The following is a 15,672-nucleotide window of genomic DNA, read 5'->3' as shown; positions in this document are numbered from 1 at the left end:
GATATCCTTTTCCTTTTCTTAAAAAGTATTGTGAGAGGCCTGACCTGTGGTGGCGCAGTGGATAAAGCGTTGACCTGGAAATGCTGAAGTTGCTGGTTCGAAACCCTGGGCTTGCCTGGTCAAGGCACATATGGGAGTTGATGCTTCCAGCTCCTCCCCCCCTTCTCTCCCTCTGTCTCTCTTCTCTCTCTCTCTCTCTCTCTCTCTGTCTCTCTTCTCCTCTCTAAAATGAATAAAATTTAAAAAAGTATTGTGAAAAAAAAAGTATTGTGTGACTTAAATTTAAATTCAACATATCCATATTTGTTTAATATAAAGCAATATTGAAAGCATTAATTGGTTAAGACAGACACTCCAGCATTTACCTCCTGGCTCTGGTGCACAACGGTATGCCCACGCGCATGCTCACACCCAGTTCAATGGCAGTCAATTACTTCCAGGGCCCTCAGTTCTGGTGTCTTGTAGTTCAGAGAATCAGCACCATCAGCTCCAGTGGCTGCCTACCTGGTATCACTCATGCCACCCATGCTCCCGAGCGGCGTAGCAATTTCCAAGCTGAGGTGCGAATGGAGCTCCAGTGAAGCATGTTTCTGGAAGGCAGGGGCAAAACATTGCGCCAGATTTCCCACCTCAGTACCACTCATCATGTTGTGGTCGGATTTTCTGTTCTAAGGTGGATGAAGGGAAAATAAGGGAGGATGGAAAAGTAGAAAGGGGGAGGACTAAAGGTTATACTCTGTGGGGGAAAGTACCTGCAGGATATTTTTGTTTGGCTGTTAGGAAACAAAGAATATGCACAGGTAGTCACAATCATGGAGGGGGGTCCTTCCATCTTCCACTGTGCCCTGCGTTGCACTTGAAGATAGAAACCAAGACCCCTTCTCTAGCTCCTTTCAAGCAACCTAGGAATGATAAAATTTGATGTCCCCTCTTCCATAATAAAGAATAAAATTTTTATAACACTCTAGCAAAATATTGGCAACACCTAAATGCTTAAAGTAGGAAAATGACTGAGTAGATCATACCACCTCCATTGGCCATTAAAAGGTGCTATAATATATTCAATACAATACATAGAAGTCAGGATTGCGGTTACCTCTGGGAGGTGAAGAGAGGCAGGTGTGATCAGGAAGGGCCGCAGAAGGGCTTCTAAGTGCTGGTGGCGGTGGTCTACTTCGGAACTTGGGTGGTAGGTTCTTGATATTTGTTTTATTGTTAAAATGAATATATTTGTTCTCTAGAATCACCTGTATGTATGCCACATTTCACAATAAAATAAAAAAATATTTTTGAGAGGAAAAATGATGGTAATTAAGACCACATATCGCCTGACCAGGTGGTGGCGCAGTGAATAGAGCGTCGGACTGGGATGAGGAGGACCCAGGTTCGAGACCCCGAGATTGCCAGTTTGAGCACGGGCTCATCTGGTTTGAGCAAAGCTCACCAGCTTGGACCCAAGGTCACTGGCTCCAGCAAGGGGTTACTCGGTCTGCTGAAGGCCCACGGTCAAGGCACATATGAGAAAGCAATCAATGAACAACTAAGGTGTCGCAACGAAAAACTAATGATTGATGTTTCTCATCTCTCTCCATTCCTGTCTGTCTGTCCCTATCTCTCTGACTCTCTCTCTGTCTCTTGTAAAACAAACAAACAAACAAAAAACCCACATACCATTCAGAATAATAAGCAAAAGAGCAAATTTCAAAGTTGCATGCAATCTCAAGTCATAACCATGTTTTTAAAAATCATATGCATGAGAAGAAACAGAAGGGAACACACCAAAATGCTAATAGTGTTGAGATTATGGGTGATTTTTCTTTTAATTCTGCATATTTCCCAAATTTTTGTAATGGTAAAAAAAAAAATTATACTAAGAAAAGTTCTCCCAAAAGAATGTTTAAAAGTATGGTTCTTTTAATTGTTTTTAAATCACTTTCACATGTTATCTCATTGATTCTTAAAACAACCCTTTGGGTAGAATTGATAGTAAATAGTTCTATTTTATAGACTGGAACACAGATGATGTGTTTATAATTTACATAAGCCACTCAGTTGGCTAGAGGGAAACCCCACAGTGGGTCCCAGGTCTCCTGAGTCCTGCTAATATTCTGGCTGCTGGGACTTCATCTTGGCTGCCTGGGGCTCCAGGATCCCCACTGTTAAATGGAAGTAGTTGCTACCTGAGCTGTGGTCGTCTGGTCCAAGGTGGGTGTCTATGGCTGCTGAAGATGGATTACACAAAAGAAGGACGCAAAGATGCAACCTCTGCCTGGGGTGCGCTTATGCTCTCCTCTCTAATAAGTCAAAAGTCCACCAGTAAAAATTTTTGGAAATGTTGACAGAAAGAAAAAGAGAGAGAGAGAGAGAGAGAGAGAGAGAGAGAGAGAGAGAGAGAGAAGGTTGTCAGGACCACAGGCTGTGTTTGAGAGTCAAGTTGGACATTTCTCCACACTAGTTTTTGGAGGGGAGGAGAGATTATGGAAATAGGTCTGTCTTTGTGCTAGTCAATGCCGCCCCCCACCCCACCCTGGCCATGCCTTCCCTCTCTCTCTCCTTAGCAGGGTTTTATAGGATGACTCTGGCAGAAGGTCTTCATTCAAGACTGTCAGAGCTCAGCCCAGGGCTCCTCACTTCAGAGGGCGGAATGCTTTGCTCAAGAATACTAAAAGCAGAACTAGACCAGAACCCAAGTCCCCTGCTCCCAGCCCAGGGCACTTTGCTTGGACCATTGGTCTGCCATGCACGGTGGAGAACAACATATGTCCTGGAGTTGCTGAGGGTGGAGAGCAGGGATCACTCTCACTGTTTTCTGTGTGGAGTCTTATCCCCGCTCTCTGGAAGATGGTCATTCCTAGATATAGCTCGACTTCATCGACGATTGTTTGTCAGAGACAGAATGGGCTCTGGGAGAGATTAAGGGGTATCACTAGAAAGCCCTTCTTGATTCATAATTATTGCCACCACTACTGAGGATGGCTGTGTGGCCCATCCTCAGTGAATCCTTCCAACAAACGTATGTGTTAGGTACAATTAATAGTGCTATATTTCAGCTGAGGAAACTTAAGCCCAAAATGTGAAACGAATTATTCAAGGTAACATGGTCACTTTCCACACTTCAGAGCCACTATACAATACTTCCCTGTGTTTCCCAAGGAGGCGCATTCTGTAGACTCTGAAGTTAGAAATCCCACCATTCAAACCAAGTTTAAATGTGCGTGTTGGAAAGCAGAATAGAAAAGAAAATCTACCCCACACTCTTTCTGAGGTAAAGTGGGTTTAGCCCACGAGGACAGGGCTGCTAGTACCTGACTGATTTTCACTTGTGTTTAATTTGTCTCTCTAGAGCTCTGAGGGCAAATACAATCTTAGGGTTTGAAAAAGAGTAATGGGGGGGGGGGGGGGGAGGAGTGGGAAGAAACTGTTCCCTGGACTAAGAAACTGCTAAAATCTTTAAATATCTCTGAACTTTTTTTTTTTTTTGGCTCCCTGCAATGTTTTGGTGTTTAGATTCGGTTGCCACGAGTGGGCTGTTTTTAGCTGCCTAGTTCCATCCCCTCCCCTTAACTTTTTTCCCTTCCTTTTGCACATGCCCCAGCATGAAGTTTCCAATTCTTATCTCACTCAGCAAAAACATACCGCGGCTGGTCTGAACGTGGTTTCCCCAGGCGGTTCTCCAGTAGGAAACCTCAACAATATTCAAGTCTCTGCTTCCCCCTCCTTCACTGGGGCTTAACCCCTGAATAACCCAAGCCAAGGCTTCCTTCTCAGGAGACAGAGGCGTCCTTTGCCTTTGTGGAGAGAAGCATTTTGGTCTGGGGAGCTGGTCTTGCCCCTCCTCTAAATGGTACTGAGTGTGCACACGGGACTGTGGGTGCCATTGACCAAAGTCAGGGTAAACAGGACGCACAGGACGCCGATATTGATCACCCCTTGGGTGGCACAAACCCTGGGGCTCTTCCTTTCCGCTTTCCCAGTTTCTGCCATTCGCCAGTCGTTTCACAGTTCTCCTGGGGGGTGGGGGACGGGGAGGCAGGCCTGCGTCCTTTCTATTTTCCTTAGATAAGAGTTTCATTCACAAGGGGGTGGACATACTTCGGTGTCAAGATTCTTATCGCTTTTAGAGTTTCGGTGGGAAAGAAGGCAAAAAAACAACCAGCCTCAGACTTCTGTGAACAGCTGACGGCATTTCTATCCAGGTGTGACTTGGAGATTCAAAACCGAGAATTATTAGAATGAAACAAGACTGCTGAGAGGAACGGGAGGCGCTATGGTAACAAAAATAAACCGACGGGGGTGTGGACTTCTCCGTCTTAATTGCCCTTCTCTTGCATTGGTTCGTGCAGGCTGGTCTAGCTGGTGTTTACCCTACGCCAGAAGTTGAATTTCCCCTTCAGGACAGGGCTCAGCCTCCATAAATCTGGCTGAGAGTTTAAAATGCAGACTGGTTCAAGATTTCCATAGGCAATTCGCAGAGGAAAAGAAGGGGAAAGCTGTCACGTGTCCTCCCCCACCCCCCTTTTTCACTTTATAATGGTGCAGTTTATCCCAGGCGGTAGATAAACAGACAGAATAGATAAATAGAGAATCCCAAATAACTTTCATTTAAATTAACAAACGCCCTTCCTTCTGGGCTAGGAGTTGTGCCAACTCTCCTGGGGTTTACCTGCCTGCCTGTCCGGGGTTTACCCGCGGACGCGTTTTGGAGCCGGGAGTGCGGGGGTGTGGGCCCGGGGGGGGGGGGTGAAGGGTGTGGCGGGGAGAGCGGTTACCACGGCGAAAAGTAAAGCAAAACAATCGCTCCTTGCTTCCCGCGCGACGCAGCTGTAAACCCGATCAGGTCCCGTACAAACATCCACGTGGATCCTGTGTGAACCCTGGGGGCTTCAGGATTGGCGGGGGACAGGGGGAACTTCAGAGGCCGCCCTCGCGCTGTCCTGAACCCGAAACTTGGGGCGGAAGCGGGGTAGGGTGGGGGTGTTCTGATGAGGATCGGATTGGGGGAAAGAAACTTGGGTGCAGGAGACAGTTTTACCTGCAGCTCTGAGGGTCTCAGCCCCAGGCTGCTTGGCCATTGGAGGGGTTGGTGTGTGTGTGTGTGTGTGTGTGTGTGTGTGTGTAAGGGAGAGAGAGAGAGAGAGAGAGACAGGCTGATTGGACCCTCCATCACCATCATGACAGCGAGGACTGCAAGCGCGGTGGGGTGGGCTGCACGTGAGTGAGACCCGGGCTTCCAGACCCTTCTAGTTCTGACCCCAAATTACCAAACTTGGACCTTCTACCGCCTCTCTCTCAAAAGGCAAGTGGAAGCAGATGATTCTGTCCCCCCCCCCGCACCCCTCTCATACACCCCACGGGCGCGCACGGGTCTCCCTCCTGTGCAGATTCAAAAACTGCGAGGGCCACACTCCTTTCGCTTATATGCGTCCTCGGGCCGCCGAGAAGGTCCCGAGAGAGCTGCGGTCCAGGAATCCGAACCAAAAAGTCATTTGAAAGGTTCAAATCCAGTTCTGCTGAAGCATGGGCTCGAATTTAGGGTCACGGGACACCGCCTTACCCGCAACCCCGGCTTCGGGGCGGAAGGGATTTGTGCTACAGGGCCTCATTTCCGCAGCTGCCAGTGCCCAGTCCCGGCGGTCCGGTCCCGGCCCACTCTGCTCTGGGCGCAGAAAAACACTTGAAAGCCGAATACGACGTTTCCCTAAACACCTAAATAAGACCAAAGCACTGTATCTTTCCTCCTCTCCCTGGCCTCTGGGCTTTAGCCCCACTCTTGGTCTTTCTCTGAGTTGCCATCGATTTTTCCAGGTCTCTTGTCTTTCCAGGGTCTTGTTCGTTTCACTGTCAATTTCAAACGCTGTAGTTGTTTTAAAAACCCTAACCCATGTGGTCCTACCACTCGCGCTCGCCTGGGGGGTCGGGTTCCCAGCCCGCCTCGGGGCAGTCCCATTGTGCGCTCGGGCGCCGTGCGCTGGGGCTACGAGCGTCCAGTGTCCGCGGAGCGCTGCCCTCCGCGCGGGGGTTAACGGACGAACTTCTCGCGGTCCCGGCAGCGGAGGTCACCCATGGCAGGTAACGGTGTGGGTTTACGGTAGGCTGCCTGTGGACACCTGTTCCCCACTAGAGGCTAACGCTACAGTTCTCACCCCGCCTCCTACAAGAGAAGGCGGCGTTTGGCGGGGTAGGAGGTATTTTCCCGAAGATCCAGAAAATGATCACGCATTTTAGAGGAAGGACCTGCCCGCTTCCCAGCCTCACCTAGTCTCGGCGGCGGGCAGGATCCACCCCTCCATCTACCCACCACCAGCTGCCCTCCCCCCCCCCCCAACCTAGCGGAGGGAGAGATGCCAATGCGGTGGAGTCATGCAGCTGCTCTTGGGCACCATTGGCTCATGCCTGGAACACGCAGCAGCGAGTACGCACATCTGGCGGCCAGCCCGGGCGACTCCAGTCCTGATATGGCGAGAGAGGGCGGGAAGGTTTGCGCCCGAGCGCCCGAGGCCAGGAGGACGCGCCCGGACCGGCTCCTCCCCAAGCTTGCATCACCAGTCCCCACCTTCCCTTTGGCCCCTCCTCCACCTCTCCTCCCTTTGCCCAGCCTAGTTCGGCTGGTTCTCGGGGAAGCTATTAATAGCATTACATCAGCCCGGGACTGGAGTAATCTGGCGCGGCGCCAGCCTCAGCCCCAGCGCTATAAAAGGGGTGATGCAACGCGCTCGCAGCCACAGTCGCACGCAGCGAAGCGGGCACTGCACAGCAGGCAGCCTCCCAGCGCCGCCGCTCCAGCGGACCCGCCAGCCCGCGCGCCGGCAGTGCGCTTTCGGCGCTCGCCCTCTGGCCCCACCGGCAGGCAGTCCGACCCCGCCCCGACCCCGCCCGCCCTCCGGACCCTGGCAGCCCCGAGTGGAGACCGGAGGTGAGCGCTTGGAAGCCAGTGAGTGAGAGCGGCGAGGGTAGCTCGCTTTCATTCCCTTTGCGCCCCTATAGTAACTAGTCCCGCGCCCCCTGGGCCCACCCCCGACCTGTGCTCCTCAGCCTCCGGCTTCTAAAGAACTCTGGCTGAACTTTTTCCGGCCATCACTGCTCCTCGGAGCTTCAGAAAGTTTCTCGCTAATAACTTTCTCTTTTGACTTGGGGCGCGAAAGGTTCCTGGTGACAGAGAGGTGGGACTCCTGCTTCTCCGCTCGTCTGGAAACACTGCTTCTCTCCGCCCGCGCACTTTCTTACCCCGCTGGATCCAACGTGGGGAGGTGGGTTGTGCGGGGGGGGGGGGGGCGTCCGAGGTTCTCCCGCTCGCTGCCCGCTCCATCGTCGCTCGGTGCCGGGCACTGCCACCTCCGATCCCAGCCTTCGCGAGGTCCGCAGAGGGGCCCGGAGGCCGAGGGCTCACGAGAGTGCTGCCCCAGGGGCCGAACAGAATGAATGGGGACGGACGGGCGAACCGAGGTCGCGGCCGCGGCCGCTGGGAATCGCCCTGCGCTCCCGGGAGCGCAGGGCAGCGGGACGGAGCCGGGAGCCCGGAGCAAAAGTTAGTTGAGATAAGTTTAGAGGTGCCAAGCGCTAGTGTCCTGCCTGTCCTGCGGTGGAAGACGGAGAGAGCTACCGGCACAGGCTGGTGTCGCGCTCCTGGACCTGACACTTCCTGTCCCAAGTCTCTCACGCTTTTTTCTCGTGCCTGTGGCTCTGGCTCTTCCTCTTGGCGGGATCGCGGGCTTCACTGCTTTTCGTCCATGGAGACCTGCCGTAGTGGACGCGAGAGTGCGAAGCCAGGTCTTCAGATAATTGAGAGAATGGCTTTACGGCCCCGTGGCCAGGACCCTGAGGAGAACTTACACTGTATTTAATGTTCTTGAGCCTCAGTATTCCCAGGGGGGAGATGTGGGCACATATCGCAATGTTGGCCCTTCTGCCTGTTCGTGGGCACAAGACGGTGGTTGGATCAGGTAACCATTAAGGTTCTTACTAGCCAGAAGGCTTTTAGATTCTAGAGTGGTGTAACTGCGAAAAGGGGGGCCAGTGAGGGGTTTTGAATAGCTTGAATGAGGGGCACCTATCTAATGTCACTGACCAGCCTCTGAGACAAAGGGGTAAAGGGGACTTTAATATTGGGCATCTCTTCCCTTTCCAGTTTTCTTTCCATTTGGATTGGTTCTCCTTCTCTGCCTCCCCCCTTTTCTTTTCATCTACTTACTAACCACTTGCTTTCCTCTAATCTCATTGCCTAGATCACATATGTTTCCTCACAAGTAAAGGAGTTGTTAAAGCCTTGATGGAGAAAAAAAGAATGGGGTGGGGGTAGAAACATCCAAGAGTCAAGGAAAAGGGTGAGGTTAAGACAGGAAGGATCCGAAGGCTCCAGTAGCAGGCACAGGTGCTGTATCTTAACCACACGGTGGGCCCGAAGTGCTGTCGGCCAGGCCGTCCCCCAGGACACCTAACTCAGTGTGGTGGACAGTCACCTCTGTTTGGGGCTTCTGTTTCCCAAACTTTAAGCGAAGGAGAAACTGATATTACTCTTCCTTGTTCTCTTCTACACTCCCTCCCAGTCTGGTCCTGTCAAAGCCTGTCAAAGGTTACTTGACAATGGACCACTCAGCTGCCTGGCCTGTGGCTCTGTTCTCCGGTTGCCTTGTTGATTGAATCTCTATTGGTCATGGAACAAAATGAGCACTAAGGGGGTGGGGGGGTCAGCAGCGTGTCCTGATCTGGACCATGTACCAGCTCTGTGGCCTTGGGCAAGACTGTTTCTGGACCTCATTTTACTCAAATTACAAATGAAGACCTGACCCAGATGGCTCTAATATTGGGTGTTATTTCCCATTAGATACAGTGACTCCAAGTGTTTGTTACCCATCCTGGGAAGGAGGAAATACATAGCTGGGACACCACAGAAACCAGAAATGGTTTCATGAGTGAGGACTAGTGTTTTTGTTTGTTTGTTGTGTTTTTTGCTTTGTTTTCTTTTGTTTTGTTTGAGAGAGAGAGACAGACAGACAGAAAGGGAAAGAGAGGGTGAGAAGCATCAACTTGTAGTTGCTTTCACTTTAGTTATACATTGAGCTTCTCGTACATTCCTTGACCAGGCTGTGCCAGTGTCCCCTTGCTCAAGCCAGTGACCTTGGGCTTCTCGTGCCAGCGATCTTTGGGCTCAAGCTGGCAAGCCTTGGGATCGTGTGGATGATCCCTGCTTAAGCCAGCCACCTTTATACTGACTGACGAGCCATGCTCGGAGCTGGGGACCTCGGGTTTCAATCTAGCGACCTCAGTGTTCTGGGTCGATGCCTCATCCACTGTGCCACCACCAATCAGGTTAGTTATTTCTTAGTTACCAAAGACCAGTGGAGACAAGCTGGTGCCAGCAAATAGGGGAGTGGAATGGACCTGGTATGTCAGGGACCTAGGGGTCAATCAAAGTGCAAAAGAAGCTGTGACTGACCTGAATGTCTTGAGGGCTCTAGTGAATTCCAAATGAATGGAGCTAAACTGCATTGACAACGGCATTGAGTGCCCCTGAAACGGGGAAAGTGGAAACACTAGGATTGGGTGCCCAGGATGTGTATATACTTTGTGAATCTCATATGATCTTACTGATGATGGCCCAGTGAGGGATCTAGGCAGGCCGTGTCAGTCTCCTTTCACAGACGAGGGGACTGAGACCCTGAAAGCCTGGGTGGCTTCTCGGTGGGCGCTCAGCATGTGAGTGGCAGTGATAGGCCTGGAAGTGCCTGGCCCTAAAACCCAGCCTTACACCTCCCACCTTCAAGGGGGCTAGGAGAAAGACCAAACAAGGTGCCACATTAGCAAAAGACCAACGTTGGCTTCCAACCAGAAGATGTTTTATGAGCTGCGGTTAGTGGAAAGAGGTAAAAATTAAAAGTGAAAATTCAACAAGCTTGTTTGTAGCTACTAGGAAATAAAATCTAGGAGCTGAATTTCCAGTTAAAGAAATAGATGAGTAAAGTTTCACTTTCTTGAAAATGATGAAACGATATGACATGATTTCTGATCAGAGATAATGAAGCAGAAGCAAAATAAAGGAGCTTTGTAGCAAGTCTGGACAATTTGAAGATCAGTGGAGAAAGTCAACTCAGAAAATCCCCACACATATTTTTTTCCTTCAAATGAAGGGGATTTTAGAGGGTCTCAACTTTCAGAGGAAAAAAAAATGCCTGAAGATTTAACTTCGTTTTCCTTGGGGGACACAGCCCTGAGTCTGGGCTGAATCATACCTTAAGAGAATTGAGTAAAGAAGTTACTAGAAAGAACCTCGAGAAACTAAAAACGAAGCTTTAGCCAGGTGCAGAGAAAGCCCACATCTCTACAGATTCAACTATTTTACTTTCTGCAAAGCTTTTAACATTTTTACAACCCGTTTCCGTTCCCAAGTAAGCCCACCCAATGCTTTTCCTAAAGACATTCCATACCACTGACATTCTTCATTTTCTTTCATCAGGACTGCTGACTTTACACTGAGAAGGAAAAAAAATTTTTTTTCCAAATAGCAGACCTCAAGCCTAGAAAGCTCATTAATAAACTTAGTTGGGTGGTGATAATGGAGCTCCACTCAGCTGCCGTGGAATTCAAACTACCCTTGTAGAAGGGAGCTATCTAGTCCTCCAACCAAAAGCGAGCCCAGTGGTAGCTTTGAATTGTATCCCTGAACTACTGGGTTTTTAATAAAGTTGGAAGGGGAGGGAAAACATGAGTGCATGGGAGAATCTTAAGCCTCTGGCTTTAGAAACCTAGTGTCTTAGAGTTTATCACCTGCCAGAAACAAGTACCCTCCCAGCATCCGAAGATTATAGGATTAAACTGGTAGAACATCAGTTCTGACTCATGACACGGGGTTTTAGGAAGAGAGTTACATACATTTCCTGGATTTCTTTGAATAGTCAACGGTGGCATTTGTTGGCCTGGAATCCTTGCCTCCAATAGTGTATCTCAGATCTTAAGGGGGAGTTAGAGGTCAGGGTGTTCTATTCAGAAGTGTTTGAGATCAAAGAGAGTGACCAGCCACCCTCCCACCTGGACCTCACAGAGCGTCTGTCAGAGAGCCAATCCTGGGCTAGAGAGCTCCCTGGGAGGCCCAGTAAGAACATACCTCCTAGTTGTATTCTGTTTCCAAGGCATATTCATGTATGACTATTTTCTCAACTCTTTGTACAACTCTATCAGAAAATAGGACGATTGTTATTAGCTTTCTTTTACAGAGGAGAAGGCCTTGGGAGGTATAATAATGACATATGAGTAAGTGAGCCTTAAATCTTGATTTTCTGACCCCCATTTGGGAATTCTGTGGATAAAAGACCCACTTATACATGCTTCAAAATGTGGGCAGCAGCTTGAGTATATGCCCGGACATAGAAAGACCAGCAGTTCGTTACCTCGAGTTCAAGTTTCCCTGTGGCTGTTTCCTCCGTCACTTCAGTCCCAGGACCCCCATCAACTCTCTGCTTGCTCCACCCCCAAGAAAAATTTGCTCTGGGTTTTTTTGTGTGTGTGTGAGTGTGTGTGTGTTTGCGATGTGGAATAATAGTTGATAGTCTATAAATTAAGGGCAGAAGTTCTGGAGTCAAACCTATTTTCAAATCCTGATGCTGCCTCACACTATGACTTTAGGGAACATCTTTAGCTAGTATAAACCTCAGTTACTCCATCCATAAAATGGGCCTAGGACTGAACTCACTGTGTTCTCTTGAGGATTAAATGAGATAATGCACATAAGGTTTCTGGTATGAAGGAGGCACTCATTATATATTAGCAATTTTTTTTTTTTGTATTTTTCTGAAGCTAGAAATGGGGAGAGACAGTCAGACAGACTCCCGCATGCGCCGACCGGGATCCACCCGGCACGCCCACCAGGGGCGATGCTCTGCCCCTCCGGGGCGTCGCTCTGCCGCGACCAGAGCCACTCTAGCGCCTGGGGCAGAGGCCAAGGAGCCATCCCCAGCGCCCGGGCCATCTTTGCTCCACTGGAGCCTTGGCTGCGGGAGGGGAAGAGAGAGACAGAGAGGAAGGGGGGGGTTGAGGGTGGAGAAGCAAATGGGCGCTTCTCCTATGCGCTCTGGCCGGGAATTGAACCCGGGTCCCCCCGCACGCCAGGCCGACGCTCTACCGCTGAGCCAACTGGCCAGGGCTATATTAGCAATTTACTGACGGGCTTCCTGTCCAGCTGGACTTGGGTTTAAAAACTGCAGGTCCCCAGACTGAGAAGGATGCTCCAGGGAATCCCCTGACTCATGGCTGCTGGAGAACTGACTGCCTGGAAGGGGGGAACAGCCACTGCTGGAAGTATATGGTAGGGAGCTATTTATGGGAGGGGGGGTGACTTCAAATTGGAACCGTAGAACTATCACTATTTCTACCCTTTATTTTCCTATTGTCACTTTGGCTTCCCTGGGCTATAGGAAGACAGAGACAGGAACTCAGAAGCCATTTGACTGGACTGCCCAGTCCCGATCTCCCAATCTCTTGGATTCAGTCAGGCAGTCTTCAGTGACCAGCAGGCATTGGGCGCAGCCGGTGCCAGGCTCTGTGCCAGGCCCTGGGATAGGGCGACAGCGGAGACTTGGTCCCTGTGCTGCAGGAGCTCTTAGCCATTCGCCAGGTGGAGACGGAGACTCAGACAGCTCAGTCACGCTGCTCCTTAGTGCCTCAGCCAGTCCCCGGTCCCTTTTGGCCCCCAGACCAACCGTCGCCAGACACCACAGGGCTGAACAAGACTTCCGGACAAGGTTCACATTCTCAGCTCCTCACTTTTCTTTACCCTGAGGTCTTTGCTTCATCAAGCTTAACTTGACAAAGGGGCTACTGGTTCCTCGTGGTCTGAATCCCCAGCCCCCGGCCCCGACCAGGGGCTGGCTCAGAGAAGCACACCTGCCACAGTTACCACCCTTATTCTCATTTATTTGGACCCAGTTTCCTGAGAGAGAGGACTCAGGGATACGTGTGCTAAATTCAAGGGCCCCTGTGCCTCGCTTTACTTCCACTCACTGACAACTTCAACTTGATTTCAGATGCCAAGTTTGTTCAGAAAGAAACTGGAAATGAGGTTACATAATAGTTTCACTTTTTTTTTTTAATGCTCTTCCTCTTTCAGACTGTTTGAGGCTACATTTGCATATATGCACACCAGCCAAAACTAACACTTTTGCAAATTCGGAATAGCTTGAAATGCCACCCCTGATAAACTTCAGTTAGGCGTTTTATCCACATCACTGAGCTATGTTTTTTAAGAACCTGTTTTACTCAAGCTGCGGGTGGCATGAAATGAAAACAAAACAGAAGCTGGAGGGCTTACGGGACTTTCCCTGGGGGTGGGGTTCGGGTTGGAGGTCACAGGTGTGGGGGGCCAGGGTGGGGACTTGGTCCCATGTCCCCAACCCCTGAAGTAGCTTGGGTTTCGATGTGTCTTTCAGCAAAATGATGCTTCAACACCCAGGCCAGGTCTCTGCCTCGGAAGTCAGTGCCTCTGCCATCGTCCCCTGCCTGTCCCCTCCTGGATCACTGGTGTTTGAGGATTTTGCTAACCTGACACCCTTTGTCAAGGAAGAGCTGAGGTTCGCCATACAGAACAAGCACCTCTGCCACCGGATGTCCTCTGTGCTGGAGTCAGTCACTGTCAGCAGCAGACCGCTCGAGACATCAGTCACGAGAGGCCAGGTGGGTTCTACCAGAAGTGCCTGATCCCTCAGCATGTATCATCGCACACCTGCACACCTGCCACATGCCGGACGTGCCCTGGGCGGGGGGCTGCAGCGGGAATAGAACTGACCACTGCCCTCAAGAAGCCTACCGTCTCCTGGGAGGACACAGATGGTACACAAAAGAAGGAAATACATAATATGAGAGAAGGGGGCGAAGGAGAGAAAGAAAGCCGCAAAGGGGACGGGAAGGGGGGTAGAGGAGGGTGCTGTTGTAAATCAGGAGGTCAGGGAAGGCTGCTCTGACAGAGTGACCTCTGAGCAGAGACTCAGAGGAGGAGAGGGAGGGGGCCAACTGGGTATCTCACAAAAGTGCCAAAACAAGGGCACTGAGGGGGGTGTGAGCTTGGTGGATAAGAGCAGTCACTCGGGGTGGGGAGACTGGGGGGTGGAAAGCGAGGTAATGGGCAGGGGCAGGTCATGCTGGGTCTATTGTGAAGATAGAGTCGTTTATTCAGACTAAGGCAGGAAGCCACTGGAGAGTTTCTGAGCAGGGGAGCTACTTGGTCTGACTTTTTAAATGACCCCCTGGCTGAAAGGGGCAGAAGGAGAGTACAGAAAAGAGTTAGTGATCCAGGTGAGCCAAGGAAGGTCTGCATTAGGATGCAAGCAGCGAAGTGTGGAGAGGTGGTCAGGTTCGGGGTCTGTCTGGAAGGTAAAGCTGATTTACTGACAGGTTGGACATAGAGTATAGCTCCAAGTGGAGGACTCAAGGTCGCTCCAAAGCCTGACCACTGGTAAGGATGGTGCGGCCACCTGCTGCTGAGATCGGGACTACAGGAGATTGGGTGGGGCAAGGACAGGAGTGAGTCCACCCTACTGGAGTCTGTCCCAGAGGAGGAGGCAGTTGGCTATGTGGGTCAGAAGTTCAGAGGAGAATCTGGCCTAGAGAGGTAGGGTGGAAAGCCATCAGCATATGATAAGCCATGAGATCACCAGGTGTGGTGTTTAGTTTCATCACTACAAGGACCCAGGCGGCCCGACTGGAGCTCACAGCCTTGGTACCAGCTTCTGCCTCCAGGTTTACTCCTGTCTCTGACACTTGCACTACTCCGCAGTCGGTGACCTTTTATAAGACACCTGGAGTAAGAGGCATGGTGAGCAGTCTGAGAGGTGGCTGCTGGCAATGCTGTGGTGGCTCAAGGACGCAGGCTGAGGTCTTGGATGTGTTGTTGGCTGTTCCCTCATGGGCACAAGATGGGAGTGTTTCAGGCTTCAGCCTTTAGACAAGGTGTAGTGGAACTGGCTGAGAAGGAACTGTGTTTTAAAGGAAGTTGGTCAAGAATCTTTATGATTCTATAAAAGGGGCAGTGACTCTATATAAGGGCTTTATGATTCTATATAAAGGTTAATGAAATGACATTTTTTTAAAGGGTCTAGCAGAGGATCTGGCTGATAATTAGTTCAGGGCCTACTCTATGATGCTGTCATTAGGGATATTGGCTGGGCCTTAATTAACCTGAGGTGAGGTCGTCAGCACCCAGCGCACTAATGGACAGTGCAGGTTAGATATTTAATTGTATTTAATTTTATAATTAAATATCTTGAGATATCAGGATGCAATGGAAGTGGCAGGGTCGCCATAGAAGGAAGGAGAGCATTTTGGAAGGATATTTTGAGGGTTTTCCAGAGGAAGAAGTAATCAGCTTGCTTTGTGGAAAAATCCTTAAAGTCACCCAACCCACCTGTGATTCTGTGTTCATCAAGTGATCTTCTGATCTTTAGTTTAACAAGTAGATTTTCCTACTGGGAAGAGAACTGATCTATTTGAATATTCTGGTCCCCGGGGCTGCTGTAATTGTCAACTTAAAATACGACGCTAAGCCTGTGAAATCCATAGGCACCCTGTGCAACTGGGCAGCACGAGCCTGTTCCCCAGGTCCCAGTCACCTCTGGGAAGGTGACAGGGTGGAACAGGGCAGCTGTGACTCGGAGAGGACACAGGACGAGGAATCAAAGGCCTGGGTTACAT

At 50.4% G+C, this 15,672-nt stretch overlaps 1 protein-coding gene across 4 annotated transcripts in view; it reads left to right on the top strand.

Moving 5' to 3' along the window:
- The window catches only part of ATF3 (activating transcription factor 3), a 55,108-nt gene that overhangs the window by 34,679 nt on the left and 4,757 nt on the right, over positions 1 to 15,672 (top strand). Inside the window, exons 1-2 of one of the 4 annotated variants that reach the window (XM_066261402.1) lie at positions 6,727 to 6,931; positions 13,416 to 13,659. In XM_066261402.1, coding sequence (XP_066117499.1) covers positions 13,420 to 13,659 — 240 coding nt within the window. In that variant the 5' untranslated portion in view covers positions 6,727 to 6,931; positions 13,416 to 13,419. Of the gene's footprint in view, positions 1 to 6,726; positions 6,932 to 7,160; positions 7,248 to 13,415; positions 13,660 to 15,672 lie in introns of those variants that run through there. The other 3 variants (XM_066261401.1, XM_066261404.1, XM_066261403.1) reach the window with 3 other exon arrangements.

This window comes from Saccopteryx bilineata, chromosome 2 (genome assembly GCF_036850765.1).
Source record: "Saccopteryx bilineata isolate mSacBil1 chromosome 2, mSacBil1_pri_phased_curated, whole genome shotgun sequence".
Taxonomy (NCBI): domain Eukaryota; kingdom Metazoa; phylum Chordata; class Mammalia; order Chiroptera; family Emballonuridae; genus Saccopteryx; species Saccopteryx bilineata.
Note: the sequence above shows the minus strand (reverse complement) of the source record. Positions and strands in the feature narration are given on the sequence as shown.